The 20144-nt window shown below is 49.8% G+C and overlaps 1 protein-coding gene across 2 annotated transcripts in view; it reads right to left on the reverse strand.

The window, feature by feature from the left end:
* Positions 1 to 769: 769 nt before the first annotated feature.
* VSIG8 (V-set and immunoglobulin domain containing 8) overlaps positions 770 to 20144 on the reverse strand; it is a 32403-nt gene continuing 13028 nt past the window's right edge. Inside the window, exons 2-8 of one of the 2 annotated variants that reach the window (XM_077325628.1) lie at positions 16795 to 16973; positions 12648 to 12849; positions 11584 to 11745; positions 10349 to 10468; positions 7758 to 7983; positions 1123 to 1264; positions 770 to 1041 (exon numbers count right to left, since the gene is read on the reverse strand). In XM_077325628.1, coding sequence (XP_077181743.1) covers positions 784 to 1041; positions 1123 to 1264; positions 7758 to 7983; positions 10349 to 10468; positions 11584 to 11745; positions 12648 to 12849; positions 16795 to 16973 — 1289 coding nt within the window. In that variant the 3' untranslated portion in view covers positions 770 to 783. Of the gene's footprint in view, positions 1265 to 7757; positions 7984 to 10348; positions 10469 to 11583; positions 11746 to 12647; positions 12850 to 16794; positions 16974 to 20144 lie in introns of both variants that reach the window. The other variant, XM_077325543.1, reaches the window with a different exon arrangement.

The raw sequence follows: 20144 nt of genomic DNA on the forward strand, positions 1-20144 counted from the left end.
TACTTCCCTTGGAGAGAAGTGAGTCTGAATGAGTGAGCCAAGGGGGAGCAAGTGATAATAAACTCCACGTGCTGTGCTCATAGGAGATCCTGCCACCCATGGTCACTCAGGGATCCCTGAAACTTCCTTATGCCCACATGGAGATGGCTTGTCCATGGCTGGGAGAGGATGCCATTGATCCCATGGAGAAAAATGATGCCATTGGCTCCTGTCCATGTGATCATTTCATTCACACGGTACCTGACACCCACTCATAGAGCAGCAAATCCACAGATAGAGCAGCAAATGACACAGTTTACTAATGTAACAGAATTAATTTTTGTTATATATCCCCACTGTCATGTAGGGAGTTCTTAGTCTGAGGAAGAGGGCTTGCACTCGAAAGCTCACGCCTTGAATAAATCTTTGTTGGTCTTAAAGATGCTACTGATTTAATCAGATGACTCTGATTTAATTGTGCAAATCCAATGTAGTCCTGGAATAACATTCGAAAGACCTCTGGCTGATTTCATAACAAAAGATGTATCTCTTGCTTTGCCATAGAAACCCTTCCCTGCTTCCCCCCTCACCTTAGTTAAGGTCCCCTGGAGGTCGGCAGGCTGATAGACCACGTTCTTAATAAATAGGTAAACCAATCACGACTCTCGCTGGCCAACAGGCTGAAATCTGATTTCCAGGCTTGAAGGACAGAGAGATGGCAAAGCTTTCTGCAAAGACCGGAGTCATTCCCACTTCCCCCTCTTCCTCCCGCCCCTCCCCCAACCCGCCATACCCACCCTGGACTCATATCAAAAGCCCTTCTTTGCTCGCCGATCTCATCATGACCACGGCACCGTTGTAAGATCGGGGGGTGCTTCTGTCGTTCCACTGGGTGCTGTCCGTGTCCGAAGGAGGAGGGTTGTAATTGCGTGGGTCAGTGTAGATTTGGGCCTGGGAAGGCGAGTTGTTGGACTGCCTACTCTTGGTGTAGATGGGAGAGGAGTTCACGGGAGTGTAGGGCGACCTCCCCTTGATGGTGTAGATGGGGTCGGGTGCATCGCTCTGATCGGAAACATCGGGAGATTGGATGTCAGCGGCTAGAATAAGACTCAATTCACTGGCAGGGGGAGAGGTCATCTTTACCTGAACGATGGGGGGCATGTGCTTGCGGCCTTTAGTATACTGGACGACGTTCCGGGATTGGTAGGGGATGAGGGAGTGCATGCTGCTCGCTCGGCTGAAGGCCTGGCTGCCAGGCCTGCTTGGGGGAGCTTCGGCATCGAGGCTACAGGTGGGAAGGGGGGAAAAAAGGAAGGATCGTCAGTTGTGGGGCAGAAGAACACCAAAATCCTGCTAAATCTAGTCCAGCATCCCATCTGACACACCATGGCCAGCCAGTTCCTTTAGGTGGACAACAATTGGTGGCCTTCCCCTGATATCGCGCTACTCTGAGATTCAGGGGCTTCGCGCATCTGAATGTGGAGTTTCCTCTCAAGTCTAGTAGCCACTGATAGACCTATCCTCCGTGAATCTGCCTAATCCCCTTTTAAAGCTGTTTATCCCAGTGGCCATCACTGTTGGTGGAGTTTAAATGTGCAAAGCAGCCAAGCATTGGCTGCTTAATGAATAGTTTTATTAGAAAGAGAGGAGAGAGATAGTCCTAACTCTCTGACTCACTACATTTTCACAACTGTGAACTCACACAAGGATTTGATTTTCCAAAGAGTGTGGTGTGGTCGGTGGTGCAACAACTAACTTCCTTTTAATGACCTCAAACATCAATATATCGCTAGAGCATTGCAACAGGAGGCTTAGCTGATTCTCCAAATTCCTATTATTCATTAGAGAAATAAGTAAGTCTCTGTCCTTCTCCCTTGTAGAGATATGCCTAGAGACTAACTTTAAAAAAAATGAATACTGGGCATTCAAAGAACCTGCTAAGCTTTTTGTGACAATGCTTCAGCAATATAGCAACATTTTAGGAACTTTTTGAAAATATGAAAACCAGGGTGGGGCAGAGAGGAAAGGAAGTGGTTTGACCATGATGGTTCAGTCATCAAAAAGTGGGCTGGAGGTGAGTGGGCAGGAGAATTACAACCAACAGGAAGATTATGCAGTAGGGAAAAGGAGACTCAGAATCAGCTTCCAGGAAAAGAACAGGATAAAAGAGGTCTCAAAAGGACTGGGAGGAACTGGAAAAAAACAAACGAACAAAAACAAAGTGAAAACTAAAGTGGCAAAAAACGCACGTGGAATTGAGGGGATAAACTGCAGCAAAACGGGGCCACCACCGAAGGCACAAACCATGTGGAAAGCCCACAGTTGTCGCATAGCCTATGGCAGTACAGAAATCAGGGGGAACAGGGGGAGTTATGGGGAAATTTCCTGGTGGGCCACGGCCTTGGAAGCCCACTGGAGCAAGCCAAGCCCGTGTGGCTTTTGGAGAGCCAGTGACATGGGCTAGTCTGCTCCGACTTGACCAGCACCACCGATGAAGAGTATTGCTGTCAATGGTACATCAACAGCCACCGGCTGGATTCTGGAGATTTCTGGTGGGGGGAGGGGAATCATTTGGGCATGAAACTGGGGTCATTATGAGTAGGCAGGAAGTTGTGATTTCCTGCTTTGTGCAGGGGGTTGGACTAGATGACCCTAGGGGTCCCTTCCAACTCCATGATTCTATGCGTTTCCCGGCTAAACGTTTCACATTTACTATTTGTTCCCTTCTTCTGATTTTCGCAGGTGGTTCCATTTTCTCTCCCACTGGCAGTCTTCAAGCAAAGGTTGGATACACACTTTTCTTGGATGCTTTAGGATGCTTAGGGCTGATACTGCATAGAGCAGGGGGTTGGACTAGATGGCCTGTACGGCCCCTTCCAACTCTATGATTCTGTGATTCTATGATCCTGCGTTGAGCAGGGGGTTGGCCTAGATGGCCGGCGTGGCATCTTCCAACTCTATGATTCTGTGATTCTATGATTCTAGCTGATGCTACTGTCCAAATCTGAGCTGAGTTGCCTTGCATGGAAAGCTCGTAAGGCTCTGGCCCATTTCTACCTCCTAGGGAAGTAGAAAAAACTGCCTCCAGTCACGGAGGGAGGAATACCCATCTTCACCCTAGTGCCAGGTGCCAGCACGCTCAACCTGTATCTCTGTGAAGGAACGGAAAGGACAAGGACACCCAGCATGTCCCCTGCTCTCTCCTTGCAGTGAGTGTTCACGGCTTCCTCCTGAGAACTTCCAACTGGGAGGCCTCACAACACATTCCAGTCGGTTCAGGAATGTGAAGCCGGCTCTTCCCTCCTCGTCACCCGAAATTGTTTGTTTACTTCTGCGTTTCCCGGCTAAACGTTTCACATTTCCTATTTGTTCCCTTCTTCGGATTTTCGCGGGTGGCTCCATTTTCTCTCCCACCCAACCCTTCCCTTTTACTCCTCCTAGCTCCTAATTAGGTTTCCATTCTTTCCCATCATCACCTGTTGGTTTCCTGGGTTTGTCATTTCGTTTCTCGTTAGATTGGGAGCCCGAGGGGAGGCCCATCGGGCTATTGAGCACTAGTTGGCAACACACCCAGTGGTTAAGGCGCTTAACACATAGTAAATACTGTTTTCATGTCACGCTGAAAACCAGAGAAGTAATTGCTATATTTATTTTAAAAAGAGCAGTTCCGATTTGCTGTCTTTGTAGCTTCATCACCCGTCACCTTGTTATGTCAACAGAGAGACGAGGAGGAGAAACGGGTCGAGCTGGTGACGCAAGATCCGTGGCTATGAAATGGCTGGGCTTTTCCATCAGAAACCATGTGCCTGGTTTCTGTGGCTTGAGACGAACAGCGTTTGGTCACTGTATCTGCATTACGGTAGTCTGCACAGGGCTTTTAACCCACTGCCAGCTTGAATAAACCCCTCCCGTCTACACTGAATTCGATTTCCATTTTGATTTTGGCTGCTTTAAATTTTCCCTCTGCAACATGCATGATTGATCCGGAGTGACATGATATCCAGAAGTGGATATAAGCCTCAGTATTCAGAAAATCACCATCAGTAAGTTTGCAGATTTCTGCTTTTTGCGAATTAACTTCCTTCTCCATGCTTCGGAGCAAAGCAGTCTTCCCTGATTGGCCAGGGCGTCAGTTCAAATAGAATCATAGAACCACAGAATCATAGAGTTGGAAGGGGCCATACAGGCCATCTAGTCCAAACCCCTGCTCTACGCAGGATCAGCCCTAAGCATCCTAAAGCATCCAAAAAAGTGTGTATCCAACCTTTGCTTGAAGACTGCCAGTGAGGGGGAGCTCACCACCTCCTTAGGCAGCCTATTCCACTGCTGAACTACTCTGACTGTGAAAAATTCAAAGACTTCCTGGTCCCCCGTTGCAAGGCTTGTCTTAAAGTGACTGCGCTCCAGAAGCCCTGACTTCTCTCAGCAGATATTTGCCTCTTGGATTTATTCCCCCCTCCTCTGCTGTCTCCAATCCTCTCCACCCCACCCCTATTCAAAAAAAGAGACTTCTGCGGCTCTTGGCTCCCCTCCCCGTTCTGAGCTTCCCCAATCAAGTACAGAACACTTTCTGTTTCAATGGGGGGGGGGGAGACAGAGGAAGACCTGAGTTCAAATCAATCTGAATTAAAGCAGGATCCACAACAGGAAAAACAAAGTAAGTACAGAATCAGCTTGGGACCGTCAGTTTCCCTTTGGACATCAGTGGGGGATGGGAGGGCAGGTTTGCCAGATCCAGTTTGGGAAACTCCTGGAGATTTAGGGAAGATGCCTGGGGAAGACAGGGACCTCAGTGGAGCACAGTGTCATAGAGCCTGCCCTCCAGAGCAGCCATTTTCTCTAGGGGAACTGATTTCTGGAGATGTAGCTGTAATTCCAGGGGATTCCCTGGTCCCACATGGAGGCTGGCATCCCTAGTCTGGATCTAAATGAAGAAGGAACAATTTGGGAAATCGTCCTTTCACAAAAAGAACCAGATGGACACTCAGGGGTTGCCAACACAGTGTCTATCGGCACCATAGCACCCTCTGACACCTTTCCTGGCATCCTCCAAGTATTTTTTGAAAGCGGGTGACTCCAGGCAGGGCTTTTTATTATCATGACTTCCAATCAGCCATGGGACAATCAGGGAAGACTGCTTTGCTCCAAGGCACAGAGCTGTGAGTTAATCCACAAAAGGGAGCCATCTACACATTTACTGATGCTGGTTTTTGAAATATCAGGGCTTACATCCACTCCAGGATATCGCGGCGAAAACATAGAGTCACCATGAATCAAACATGCATGTTGCAGAGGGAAAGTGCCCAAAATCAAAATGGAAATTAAATTCAGTGTAGATGGGGGGGGGATTTATTCGAATGGGGAGTGGGTAAAAAGCCCCGTGCAGACGACACCCAGGAATATATTGGTTCTTGTTGTTGGAATAGGCAATGTCTGGTGTACAAAGTTAAGAGGAAGAAGAAGACCCCGAAGGGGGCAACAAGAAGACTGTTAGATAGGTCAGAGAGTTCAGAACCTTTCTGTCTTTTAAGTGTGCCTTTTGTCTGGCCCTAGACTGATACTCTCAGGGCAATTTCCTCTTTCTTCTCTCCGTCACTCTCTCTCTTGAGCTAGCTATGTAGGCAGCACTATCCGATCTCTTCCTTTGCTCTACCAGAAATGTCCTTCCATAAGTAAACTTTTTCCTCCTTTCACCTAAAATACAGAGTGTGCATATCAATGAATTATCCGCTGTGCTAACCCTTGTTTGTGCTTTAACTGTTGTAACACTGCGGTCACGTTTTTCTCCAAACAGTAACATTGGGTTTTGTTTTCCTTGCTGAGCAGTGGATTATTGTGCCTACGCATTCCCTTTGCCCATATTGTTAGAATTCCAAATAGGGTGAGGACCCCCAAGCTAAGTGATCTCCATGCAATAAAGAATGGGACTTGGGAACACATCTTGTCTGTGCTCCCCCAACCTGATTTGGACTGGAAAAGTCATACGTCAAATGTGAGAGAACTTCTTTCCCAACAGTTTCCCCAGTTTGTTTGTTTGTTTATTTGGCTTTTTATTTATTTGTTTGCTTTATTTATTTATTTTGGATCTTCACATCATGACCTCACTGGGAAGATTTCCCAGAATTCCAACTCATCTCCTGATGATTCATTCCTGGGGGCGGGGGAGGGAATGGCTGCTTTGGAGGGTAGATTTGTTGCCATTACCCCTCACTGAGGCCTCTCCCTTTCCAAAACTCTAGTCTCTCTCCAGGTTCTTTCTCCAAATCTCTCAGAGCAGGTAACCCTCCCCTTCCCCTCATAACACTTTCCTTATCTGAAACAGCCGTGCAGCTGTTTTGGGATTAAAAAGTCACACCGGAGGAGGCTGAAATCTGTTTCTCCTTCTGTCCCCAACTCAAATAAGAAATTTGCACTTAGGGTTGTCAGTTTTGAAGAAGAAGAAGAAGAAGAAGAAGAAGAAGAAGAAGAAGAAGAAGAAGAAGAGTTGGTTCTTATATGCCACTTTTCCCTACTCAAAGGAGGCTCAAAGCGGCTTTGGGTGGACAGCCTGCCCAGTATTCTCAGGACCCGAACGAAGAAGGACAAAAGCAACTTAGAAGATAATTCCATCATACAACCTGTGTCTCTGTTTCTTTGCAGCAACAAGGGCTAAATCTGCACAGAGCTTTTATTCCAATCTCAGGTTGATTTGGGTTGCCATCTCCACTGAATGCTATTTCCATTTTGATTCTGTCTGATTTAAATTTTCCCTCTGCAACAAGCATGATTGATCCAGAGTGACCCTAAGTTTTCCCCGCAATATCCTAGAGTGGATATAACCCTCAATATTTGAAAAATTGGCATGAGAAAGCATTTAGAGCTCTCTGCTTCTCCGAACTTGCTGCCTTGAGCCTGCAACGCTGTAGAAAAGCCCTGATTGGCCAGGGCGTCAGTTCAAAGGCTTTCTAGTTCCCAGGTTGCAAGCTTGCCTTAAAGGGGAAGCCCTAATTTCTCTCGGCAGAGTTTCCAGAAGTCCTAATTTCTCTTGGCAAAGATTTGCCTCTTGGATTTATTCTCCCTCCTCTGCTGTCTCCAATCTTCTAACCCTGCCCTTCAAGAAAAGAAAGAAAGAGACTCCTGCTGCGCTTGGTTCCCCCCCCCTTCTGACCTTCCCTAATCACATGGAGAACACTTTCTGTTTCAGTGGGGAGGGCGGAACAGAGGAAGGCCCGAGTTCAAATCGAGCTGGATTCAGCAGGATCCACAACGGAACAAACAAGGCAAGTGCAGAATCAGCCAAGTTCTGCATGTACAATATCAGGATGCCCCTTCTCGAGAAATAACCATGACAGAGGAAATTCAGCCAGGGATACAAAATGTCCACTATTTGCCTCAGGTTTGGCAACAGTTTCAGGAAGCTGGAAGAGAAATGGACCACCTGAAAGCCCTTCCCAGTACCTGAGAGGCTCGAGGCCTGGGCGGAGAGAGGGTGCCCTGGATCTTTTGCAGCTGAGGTTGCAAATATTTTGGCTTCGGTGGCAGCTGCCACCACAGTATGAAAATCTCCACAATGTGATTAAAGGTAAGCAGTGGCAGCCATTTTGTGGCTGGCTCCGCCTCTGGGGGCAGCCATTTTGCAGCAGTACTTCCAAGAATGACAACTGTTGTCTCAGCTACAGAGAGGAGGAAACGGCTCTATGGTGTAACATCCCTGCAGAGCTTCCTCCCCTCTCAGAATCGCCAGGAATCCCCCAAGCTCACCCCTGGCCTGTGGATTCCCCCGGAAGAGAAAAGCTTACCGGATGTCATTGCCTTTGGTCCCCGCGTACTCCGGCACATCATCGATGTTGTCCCCTCCGGCGATGCAACAGTCCCAGCAGTACCGGTCCCCACAGTAGCATCCAACTCCTGATCCGCAGAATCCGTTCCCCCTGCTCAAGCAGCAGGCGATACCTCCCAAGATCAGGCACAAGCCGAGGAGGCAGGCGAGGACCGATCCCCCGATGATCCAGTAACGGCTGAACCCTACGAGGGGTGGGAAGCATGTCAGGAAATGCCTCATCGTTCCCTCCAAGGGAAAGCCGGGGCTCTCTCAGGGGTAATTCGAGAGGACAACAAGGGCAACTAGCTCTGGGTTGGCAAACGCCTGGAGATTTGGGGGTTTGATAACCATTTTCAAGTATTTAAAAGGCTGCCATGTAGAGGATGGAGCAGAGTTGTTCTCTCTTGCCCCAGAGGGACGGACCACAAGGGGATGAAATTAATGCAAAAGAAATTCCGTCTAAACATCCGGAAGAAGTTCCTGACAGTTAGAACAGTTCCTCAGCGGAACAGGCTTCCTCGGGGGGGGGGGGGGGGTCCTCCATCTTTTTTAAACAGAGGCTGGAGAGCCATCTGACAGAGAGCCTGATTCTGTGTTTAATGGGGTTACAATGGATGAGTGATGGGGTTGTGGGTGTCCTGCATATTGCAGGGGTTTGGACTAGATTACCCAGGAGGTTGCTTCCAACTCTGTTATTCTATGATTCTTTTTGTTTTTAATATTAAACAGTCCTAAACAGCAGGGGTAGTCAAACTGCGGCCCTCCAGATGTCCATGGATTACAGTTCCCAGGAGCCCCTGCCAGCATTTGCTGGCAGGGGCTCCTGGGAATTGTAGTCCATGGACATCTGGAAGGCCGCAGTTTGACTACCCCTGTGTTAGAGAATAGCTGCGAGGCAAAGATACTCAGTAAATATTATTGCGTATTGTTTGCAAAGAGCCGTTCATATGCGTGGCTCTGTTGGCAGAACATTAAGGCCCCTGAGAAAATCTACAGCAGAATCTGAGGTGCGCCTCAGGGTGCGCCTCCCCCCTGCAGATTTTCGGCACATGAAAAGAGGGTGAAAGTCTGGAACAAGAATGTCTCGGCCTGTTGCACGGAAAGCTCTTCAAAATGGCGGCAGCTTCCTCACGAAGGCCCTGAGCCCTACAGTTAAGGTTGGGTCTGCGGAGACCCGGGTTCAAGTCCTCACAGATCAGCCGTCGCATTTATAAAGTTGCCCTGCGGTAGACTGTACAAACCCTTCCTGCCTCAGAAGGTTGTGAGGATAAAATGGATGATGGACGAACCCTGGGACAACCTTGCAGGAAGGGAGGGGAGCAAAAAGTGGTTTCTGAGGAGAGGTTATCCGGAGTGAAAGAGGAGGAACACAGGGAAACAGCGCAGGCAATTCTTCTGCCCACGAGTTCTGCTGTTGCGTTTTGATCACTATCAAGACAAACAGCTTGGTCTGAGATAAACGAGTTTTGTACGTCATTTTATAGCTTGTTGGGATGAGGTGCTGGACTTTGGGAGGCGCTCTGAGAGAACCGCCCTGAGTCTCAGGGGAGGGAGGTAGGTAGGTAGGTAGGTAGGTAGGTAAATAAATAAATAAATAAATAAATAAATAAATAAACACACACACACATACACACACACAGAGTCAGGGGGGAAATTTGAAAAACATAGGTAGATAACAAATCTGAGGTAAATTTTGAAAGGACTCGAATTAAACGATTCTTTCTTTTGCCTCCCCTTCTCTTGTGATGAGAGAACTCGTGAGACCTACAAACTCAAACACAGCGTCCCCCCCCTGCTTTGTATAACAGGTTAGTTCCTGAGAAATAATAATGAGAAAAGCTGGTTCTTCTATGCCGCTTTCCTCTACCCGAAGGAGTCTCAGAGCAGCTTACAGTCACCTTCCCTTTCCTCTCCCCACAACAGACACCCTGTGAGGTGGGTGAGGCTGAGAGAGCCCTGGTATTAGTGAAGAAGAAGAAGAAGAAGAAGAAGAAGAAGAAGAAGAAGAAGAAGAAGAAGAAGAAGAAGAAGAAGAAGAAGAAGAAGAAGAAGAAGAAGGAGTTGGTTCTTATATGCCGCTTTTCTCTACCTGAAGGAGTCTCAGAGTGGCTTATATTCGCCTTCCCTTTCCTCTCCCCACAACAGACACCCTGTGAGGGAGGTGAGGCTGAGAGAGCCCTGATATCACTGCCCGGTCAGAACAGTTTCATCAGTGCTGTGGTGAGCCCAAGGTCACCCAGCTGGCTGCATGTGGGGGAGTGCAGAATCGAACTCGGCTCGCCAGACCAGAAGTCCGCTCTCCTAACCACTATTAATTTTAATGGAGGGAGTGGGGGCCCACAAAAGTTATAGCATGGCTTCGGAGGGTGGACTCTTTGGCTCTCCAGATGTCCATGGACTACAATTCCCATGAGCCCCTCCCAACTGAGTTGTAATCCATGCTCACCTGAAGAGCCATCGATTGCCCACCTCTATGGCGTTATACTCTGCTGAAGTCCCTCCCTTCCCCAAACCCCTCCCTCCCCAGGCATTTCCCTCCCCAGAGCTGGCAAGCTTAGCCACACCTACCGCCTATGATGACATCTACGGAACAATAGGCCACGCCCACGTTGTTAGTCACGCTGCACCGGTAGGTGCCCAAATGTTCCTCGGCCAGGCCGTAGATATGAAAGTCCCCAGGCACAGATCCTATTGGGAAGAAAGAGAGAGGGTTGGGGCCAAACCAAGGGATTAGGTGCCTTCGGCCAACTCCTAGCAATGCCCTCCCAAAGCAGAGAGGATTAAGGACTGGCTGTCAAGAGATTTTCGAAAATTCCAGCACAGCAGGCTGAATACCTCTGAATTTGGCACGTGGGAACTTTGAGATGGATAAGCCTCCATTGGAAGTTCCCAATGTGAACTTTGATTAGGGGTGGGGACAAACCAGAGAAAGGCGGTTCACAGCGTGCTTGGTTCGTGAGCCATAAGCTGCCACGATCTTTTGAGTGCCAAACGAATTGGTTCGTTTGTGATATGGCAGAACAGCTCTCTGGGGAGCATGAGACAACAAACTCACAGGAGATCTCTAGCTGACTCTTCTCTACTTACCTTCCAGGGATGGTGAGGATTAGATTCACGGTCCACATACCAGCCCCCCAAAGAAGGTGCCCCCAGGAAAGTGCCTTCTGGGGAACTGACAGGTACAACTTCAGGAAGGTATCGAACGGGCCCTATGCAAGCTAGAGACATCAGACTCATGGGGGATCTTCCCCTGATGCTCCTCTACATACCTTCCAACTGCCCCCGCCCCCATAGCTTTGAAGCTTGGTCAACCTTTTGATTGAGCAGAGACAATCTCTCTCGAATTGTATCCATTCACACATCGCCACAATCATGAAAGTTCATAAAGTTTGTCCTGCCATGAACTTCAATTCATGAACTGGCCAGAATTCATCACGCACTTTAGTTTGTGAGCCGGTTTGTGTCCATCCCTAACTTTGGGATCCTTTTTTGGCTTTGTGACCATATCTGTGAGAAGAACAATACTAGTGATCCACAATTCTAGGGCTTTCAGGAACCTTCTAACAACCGGGGGGGGGGGGGGGGGATGACTTACCAGCAGCAAAAGTAGGCCTAGGCTGGCATTGTCAGCAACATGGTGACCACTTCCTGCGTGCCCTGGAAGTGATGATGACATCACTTCCTGTGTGCCCTGGAAGTGATGTTATCTTGTGGCAGTGAGTCCCACAAGTATAATTATGCATTGCTGCCCTGTTCTTCCTTCCAAAGAATGTCCTTTATATCTCAGGACCTTTGTCACTTACCGATCCCACTGGGAGACAGCCAATCCCTGAAGGCCTGCCCGTACATCATGGACCAACGATAACTGAGTGGAGGGGAGCCCGCCGAAGCAAAGCAGCGTAAAGTAATGTCGTTCCCATAATCCACCTCACCGACTATCATGCACTGAGGAACTGCTGGCCGTTCTGGTTGGCAGAGATGGAAACAAGAAACCGGTATCAGGACAAGCAGGTTTTTATGCCTGGGGGGATGCCTACTGTTAGAGGTTCCCCCCTCACCCCCATAATTGTATCCGGAGATCAGCATCGTGCCTCTCCTTTTCTGACACCAAAACCTCCTAACTGATTCCCCGCATGCACAAGGATGGCCTGGGAATTTATGCAGTCCAGGGTTGAGTAGGCATGCAGGCCCAAGTAGAATTACCACGTATGGCCTGGAAATTTGGGCAACAAGCATGGTTGTCAAGCAGCAGGAGGAGCAGGAGGTGGGACATGGGGGGGGGGGGGGGCGAGACATTCTCTATGCTGCTGCGTCACTTCCAGTGGAAAACTGAAGTTACACAGGGTAGCTCTAGGAAATGACAAAAAGTCTCTGGTAAACCATGGAGTTTCTGGCGATTCCTAGAGCTACCCTATGTGTTTTCCATTGCAAGTGAGGTAATGGTGCAGCTGAAAACATTTTTTTTCCCTCTCCTGCTGCCTCTCCAAGTGGCATTGGCAACTACGGCTGTCAGGGAAGGGCAGAGTTTGTGGAGGTGAGGGAGCTCAGTGGGACAGAGCTATCGCTCTAGGATTCCTGTTTCTACTAGACTCTCTGGTGTTACATAGAGTTAATCTCTGTAGTCTGGAGATCAGTTACAATTTGCTATTGCCTTCTTCTGTGTAGCGACCCTCAACTTCCTCAGTGGTCTCCCATCCAAGTCCTAACCAGGGCTGACCTTCCTTAGCTTCTGAGATCTGACAGGATCGGGCTACCCTGGGTCACCCAGTTCCGGGAAAACCGTGTATGAGGGGAGCCAGTTACAGATCCCATAACCAGTGGATCCGTTGACCCTCAACCCTCACACACCCTACAAAAGACATCCCACCTTGCACGGTGATGGTCACTTTGTGGGTGGCCTCAGTGGTTTTCTTCACCGTGCACTCGTACGTGGCCGAGTCGGCGATCTGAACGTCCCGAAGCTGCATGGAGGCGTCGTACAAGCTGGGGTCGGCGGAGGTGAACCCGACCCTTTGCTGGAGATCAGGCGGCCCAGGGCGGATGATCTGGTGGTCATGGTAGCTCAGCAACTTGTAGGGGCAAAGAGAAGAAGGGGGAACAAACTCAGTGATGACGATGAGGATGTGAGCCATTCAGTCGAGTCCGACTCTTGGCAGCCCTATGACTCAACTTTCGCCAAGATATTCGATCTTGTATAATGTTCCAGCCGATGTACATTTTGATTGTGTCTCACCACTGTATTCTTTGTCAGACTGGTTTCCTTTTACCACTGACCAATCCCAGCGTAATTGCTTTCTCCATTGAGTTAGATCGCATGATATGGCCACAGTTGGTGAGCCGGGATTTTGTGATTTTGCCTTCCAGAGATAAAACTCAGTAAGCCAGCCCAGAACTCTGAGAAAGGGAATGTGGATGTCATGTCCCCAGAAGGCAAAAACTGTATGCAGAATCCGGCTCCTTCAGAATCTCAGCTTCTGTTAGAATCATAGAATCATAGAGTTGGAAGGGGCCATACAGGTCATCTAGTCCAACCCCCTGCTCAACGCAGGATCAGCCCTAAGCATCCTAAAGCATCCAAGAAAAGTGTGTATCCAACCTTAGCTTGAAGACTGCCAGTGAGGCTGATTCTGTGAAGGCTCAAGGGGGTGGCAGATTAGAGTGGATGAGCGAGAGGGTTGTGAGTGTCCTGCACCATGCAGGGGGTTGGACTAGATGACCCAGAAGGTCCCTTCCAACTCTATGATTCTATGATTCTATGATTCTATGATTCTATGATTCTGATGGGCCTATAAGCTGTTTCCTTGAAAGGGTACAGAGGAGAGCGACGAAGATGATCTGGGGCCAAGGAACCAAGCCCTATGAAGATAGGTTGAGGGACTTGGGAATGTTCAGCCTGGAGAAAAGGAGGTTGAGAGGGGACATGATAGCCCTCTTTAAGTATTTGAAAGGTTGTCATTTGGAGGAGGGCAGGATGCTGTTTCCGTTGACTGCAGAGGAGAGGATACACAGTAATGGGTTTAAACTACAATGATATAGGCTAGATATCAGGAAACCTTTTCAGGGTTTTTCCTTCCAGATCCTCCTCGCTCTTGGTAAATCACTTCCGGGTCTCTATTCCCCCCACAGGCTTCTTGCCAGTTTTTTGAAAGGAGAGAGGATTTCCCCTGGTTTCTCAAATACGGAAGCTCAGGGAGAGGCGCCAAATCAGGGGATCCCCAGGCCAGTTGGGGAATAGCAATCCTTTATCTTAAGAGACCAACAAGATCTGTGGGGTATAGGATTTCGAGAGTCAAAGCATCAGGTATCTGATGAAGACAGCTTAGCAAAGTTCATATCCCCAAAATATTGTTGGTTTCTAAGGCGCTACTGGACTCAAATCTAGCACTAGCCCAGGGGTGACCAAACTGTGGCTCTCCAGATGTCTACGGGCTACAATGCCGCTGGCAGGGAATTATGGGAATTGTAGTTCATGGAAATCTGTAAAGTCACAATTTGGCCACCCCTGCATCTAATCCAACCTTTCTCAACCTTTTTACCACTGAGAAACCCCTGAAACATTCTTCAGGGTTTGAGAAACCCCAGAAGTGGCAGGATCATGCAGAGCTGTAGACACACCCCCCCGGGGCCCCTCCCCTTCCCACCCCCTCCAGGACCATAATTGGTCATTAGGAGGGTCAACATGAACATATATGGTGATATCACCTGATAAATGTTTAGCAGATTAACTCCCACCCATTCAGGAAACCCTTCCAGGGCCATCAAGAAACTCCAGGGTTTCCCAAAACCCTGGCTGAGAAACCCTGGTCTAGCCCCTGGCTGAATACACTACTCCGTGCCACCAGACGAGAATATTTGGTTCTTATAGGCCACTTTTCTCTACCCGAAGGAGTCTCAAAACGGCTTACAATCGCCATCCCTTCCTCTCCCCACAACGCACATCCTGCAAGGTAGATGTGTCTAAGAGAGCTCTGACAGAGCTGCTCTGCAAGAACTGCTCTGAGAGAACTGTGGTAAGCCCAAGTTTGCCCAGATGGCTGCATGGGGAGGAGTGGGGAATCTAACTGAGCTAGCTCTTGGTGCAGCTGGTGCACAGTGGCGGAACCACTTCCGACGGCCACGGAAGCAGCACTCCCAGCTGCACATGGTGCCCCGCAGTGTCACTGAAAGCATGTGGTGTGCAGTTTGTGAGCAGGCCAAGGGGGGTGGGCAGGAAGGGAATGCAAGCAGAGAGATGGTGGGTACACAGGGGAGTGTCATCCCTAGGCCCTCTGTCCAGAGGGCCTCCCCCAAACCTGGAACCGGCCCTGTATATGTATGAAGTGGTATTGTATGAAGTCAGGCCCCTGGTCCTTCTGGCTGAATAGATCTGCTTGCTTAGGCTACCAATTACAATTGGGAAATTTCTGGAGGTTTTAGAGCAGTGCCTGGGAAGGCCAGTTTGGGGATGGGAGGAGGAAGAAGAAGAGTTGGTTCTTATATGCCGCTTTTCTCTACCTGAAGGAGGCTCAAAGCGGCTTCCAATCCCCTTCCCTTTCCTCTCCCCACAACAGACACCCTGTGAGGGAGGTGAGGCTGAGAGCCCTGAGGTTACTGCTCTGTCAGAACAGCTTTATCAGTGCTGTGACTAGACCAAGGTCACCCAGCTGGCTTCATGTGGGACAGTGCAGAATCGAACCCGGCTCACCAGATTAGAAGTTTGCACTCCTGACCATTACACCAAACTGGCAGGAACCTCAGCAGGGATGTGCATCACTCTAGGTATCCTGTTTCTCTAGGAGTCTGTTAGTCTTCTTCCAAAACTGCCGTTTCCACCATGGGAACTGAATTTGGTAGTCTGGAGATTTTATTTTAGTTCTGGACTATCTCCAGGCCCGCCTGTAGGGGTTGGCAACCCTACATATACCATACCTCTAAAACATGAAAGCTTAACTTGGAGGAGCAAGGTGGCAATTAAAATGTATTCAATCGAGATTTACCAAAGCTATAAATAAGGGCTGCAGTGAAAAGAGCTTTGTTAACATTGTAACCTGCCACGAGCCAGCTTCAGGAGTGGCGGGGAATAAATTTCATAATAAATAAATAAATAATAAGTTCGCAAGCTCTCTAGGATCTTTGACAAGGAAAGGTCTTTCCCAACACCTGAGATCCTTTAATTGGAGACGCCAGGAAACAAACCTGGAAACTTCACATGCAAAGCAGGAATTTCAACACTCCCAGATTTAAGTTGGCACCTTCACTGATAAGAACATGATACTGGGCCAAACTGTGGGCTCAGATGGTTCAGAACTGTCTACTCTGACTGGCAGCAGTTGAGAAACACCTTTCCCAATGTGAAGGGTTGTGGCTCAGTGGCAGTCTATCTGCTTAACACGCCATAGGTTCCAGGTTCAATCTCCGGCATCTCCAGTTAAACGAGCACAAGACTATCAGGAGGGCCCTGCTGGGTCAGATCAGGGAGGGTCCAACCAGTCCAGCCTCCTGCCTCACCGAGGGGGCAGCCAGTCCCTCTGCAGGGCCAGCAACAGGGCAGGGAGGCCGAGGCCTTCCCCTCATAAGGACACAGGAGAGCCCTGCTGGGTCAGACCAGGGAGGGTCCCTCCAGTCCAGCCTCCTGCCTCACCCAGGGGCCAGCCAGTCCCTCTGCAGGGCCAGCCACAGGGCAGGGAGGCCGAGGCCTTCCCCTCATAAGGACACAGGAGAGCCCTGCTGGGTCAGACCAGGGAGGGTCCCTCCAGACCAGCCTCCTGCCTCACACAGGGGCCAGCCAGTCCCTCTGCAGGGCCAGCCAAAGGGCAGGGAGGCCGAGGCCTTCCCCTCATAAGGACACAGGGGAGCCCTGCTGGGTCAGACCAGGGAGGGTCCCTCCAGTCCAGCCTCCTGCCTTACACAGGGGTCACCCAGTCCCTCTACAGGGCCAGCCACAGGGCAGGGAGGCCGAGGCCTTCCCCTGATGTCACCTCCTGGTACTGAGATGTGGCTGGCTGCCACTGGATGTGCAGGCTCCCAAAACTCACCGGGTTGGCCTGCGGAAACTGCCCGGGTTTCACCTGCCTCCACTGGATATCCCAAGCGCTGTCGGGAGTGTTGTCTTCTGGGTCGGTCGAAAAGGGGCACCCTAGTTTGACGGACTCTCCCTTGGGCAGGTAGATGGTCTTCTGTCCATCTTCCGTGATCCGGACGGCAGAACTCAGCGCTAAAATGAGAACCACAGAGCCTCATCAGTATGGTTTCTCCAAGGGAAAAAGGTCCCCGCCCACAATGCCTTTAGCCATTATTGACCCTCCCACCAGGACATCTTTGCCCAATCCTTTCCCAGCCCTGGATTAAGAAACTGGGGGCCCTGTGGGTGGGCAGGTAGTTGTGAGTGTCCTGCATGGTGCAAGGGGTTGGAGTAGATGACCCTGGAGGTCCCTTCCAACTCTATGATTCTATGACTAGATGACCCAGGAGGTCTCTTCCAACTCTTCCAATTCAATGACTAGATGACCTAGGAGGTCTCTTCCAACTCTATGATTCTATGATTCTATGACTAGATGACCCAGGAGGTCTCTTCCAAATCTATGATTCTATGATGACCCAGGAGGTCTCTTCCAACTCTATGATTCTATGACTAGATGACCCAGGAAGCCTCTTCCAGCTCTATGATTCAATGACTATTTGACCCAGGAGGTCCCTTCCAACTCTATGATTCTATGATTCTATGACTGGATGACCCAGGAGGTCTCTTCCAAATCTATGATTCTATGATGACCCAGGAGGTCTCTTCCAACTCTATGATTCTATGACTAGATGACCCAGGAAGTCTCCTCCAGCTCTATGATTCAATGACTAGATGACCCAGGAGGTCCCTTCCAACTCTATGATTCTAGGTTTCTAAGAACTTCAGAAGAACCCTTGTGCATCACAGCAGTGGACCATCTGGTCCAGCATCCTCGCTCTCTATGGCAACCTAGGAGACCCCGTGGCATAGACTCCTGTTCCCTATCATGGTTTCACAGCGCATAGAGGAATGGGGGGTGGGAGACTCAGCATGGTGCTGACGCCATGACTTCATCACATGGGCACAAAGCTGCAGGATTTACACAGAGGCTGGTGAATCTAGAGCTCACATGATGCTCCTACGTCTGTTTTGCCCAGGAAGTGATGTCACAGCATTGGCGTAACAGCGATTGAGAAGGTTCCCCACCTCATGCCATTTCCTGGGAGAACTCATTGTCCCGGAAGGAGCTTCCCTAGATCCTGCCTCCCGGCACTGGTATCCAGAGGTTTGCTGCCTCTGTACATGGAGGCTCCCTCTAGTCATGGATGTGTCCTCTATGAACCTTATTACCTGTCTAAGCCGCCTTCGCACGGGGCCATGCCTATATCCAGCGGCAGCGAGTTCCCCAGTTTCATGACTTGCTGAATAAAGAAGCGTTTCCTTGTCTCTGCATTGATTTGCATGGCTGCGATCGAGACGAAACTCGTGAGCAGGTAGCCAAACACACCTGGCCGGCAAGCCCCGTTTGCTCACGAGCTCTTAATGGTTTCTGCGTAACTCGAAACGGGAGGCGCTTAGCATATGTTTGCATTTGCCTCCCGGGCAGCGAGAAGACCTTGTGAGCGCATGCGCAGAATTTACCGGGTCACCGGGGTCGATGGGAATTGTAGTTTTCTAAGCTTTCCCGTGCTATTCTGGAGGCTGCGTGGGCGGGGACAAGCTATCCATTCTTCAGCCCAAATTTACGCAGGGGGATACCGAGAAAGATTGGAGCTTGTCCTCTGTGCAAAGAGGCATCCGCCACACTAAATTAATCCCTCCTTTTTGGAAAGGCAAGGTTTGTGGCTTGAGGGTAAAGTTGCCAACTCCAGCTTGGAACAATCCCTGGAGAATTGGGGGCAGAGCCTGGGGAAGGCGGGGTTTGGGAAGGAGAGGGAGCTCCGCAGCGATATCATGCAAAGGGGACCGATCTCGGTTGCCTAGAGAGCAGTTGTAATTCGAGGAGACCTCCAGGTCCCATCTGGAGACTGGCAACCCAGTGGAGAGACCTTGCCAGGCACGTATTTGGCTCAAAGCCTATTGAATGCGTGCAGAAGGCCAACTATTTTGGGCAGGGGTAGTCAAACTGCGGCCCTCCAGATGTCCATGGACTACAATTCCCAGGAGCCCCTGCCAGCATTCGCTGGCAGGGGCTCCTGGGAATTGTAGTCCATGGACATCTGGAGGGCCGCAGTTTGACTACCCCTGATTTTGGGACTGATGGGGATGTGTAAGCAAAAAACGTGCACGTTTTTTGAAATGCATGGGTCTAGGGATGCCAACCTCCAGGTGGGACCTGGGGAACCTCCAGAATCACAGCTCATCTCCAGACTACAGAGATCCGTCTTCTGGAAAATGTGGCTGCTTTGGAGGGTGCACTCTTTGGCAATGAACCCCACTGAGGTTCTTCCCAGGCTCCATCCCCAAATCTTCGGCATCTCTCCAACCTGGATAAGGCAAACCTACCCCACCACCCTTCCTCGCTGGAGGGACAATCCTACCTGGGCCCCTTGCAAGGCAGGTAGGGGAAGAAAATGCCCAGGAGTCCACATTAGTAACGTGCCCATTTCAGAAGTGTTCCAACTGTGTCTAAGGGGCGTGTCATCTCTGCATTCGTCATCCCCGGTCCCAATAATAGTAATTGTTATTGTAATCTTAATCGTAACATCAACAACAGTAATCATTTTTATAACCTGCCCTTCCCGGTTTGCTCAGCAGGATAAGGTCACAGCAACTCATGAAACTGCTTTATGCTGAATCAGACCTTTGATCCATCAAAGTCAGTATTGTCTACCCAGGCTGGCAGCGGCTCTCCAGGGCATCAGGTGCCCGACGACCTGCTCCTTTTAACTGGAGGCATGAGGACCGAGGCCTTCTGCAGGAGAAGCAGATGCCCTTGCTGCAGAACCACAACCTGTCCCCTGTGACCGCCTTGTACCAAATCAGACTGAGAGTCCCATCAAAGTCCGTATTGTCTGACTGGCAGCAGCTCTCCAATTTCCATCTTTGGAAATTTTTAAACAGAGGCTGGAGAGCCCTCTGAGGCAGGATCCTGGCCACCCACGCATCGCTAGATCCCAACTGAAAGATCCAGTCAGTTTAAAATGAAACTGGCAAATAGCGCACACTGGCAGGAAGATCTATTGCGTGGCTTGTGTATATATTTTGGAGATTGGGGGGGATTCTGTTCAGTTCAACTCAGCTGTTTGCACGCTTCCCTTGAACCCACGGATTTAGCAATGACCAATAGGAGAATAACCTAATGCTGGGAGCAATCGAGGGCAAAAGAAGAAGGGGACGACAGAGAATGAGGTAGCTGGATGGAGTCACTGAAGCAGTCGGTGC

The sequence above is a fragment of the Paroedura picta genome, chromosome 1 (genome assembly GCF_049243985.1).
Source record: "Paroedura picta isolate Pp20150507F chromosome 1, Ppicta_v3.0, whole genome shotgun sequence".
Classification (NCBI taxonomy): domain Eukaryota; kingdom Metazoa; phylum Chordata; class Lepidosauria; order Squamata; family Gekkonidae; genus Paroedura; species Paroedura picta.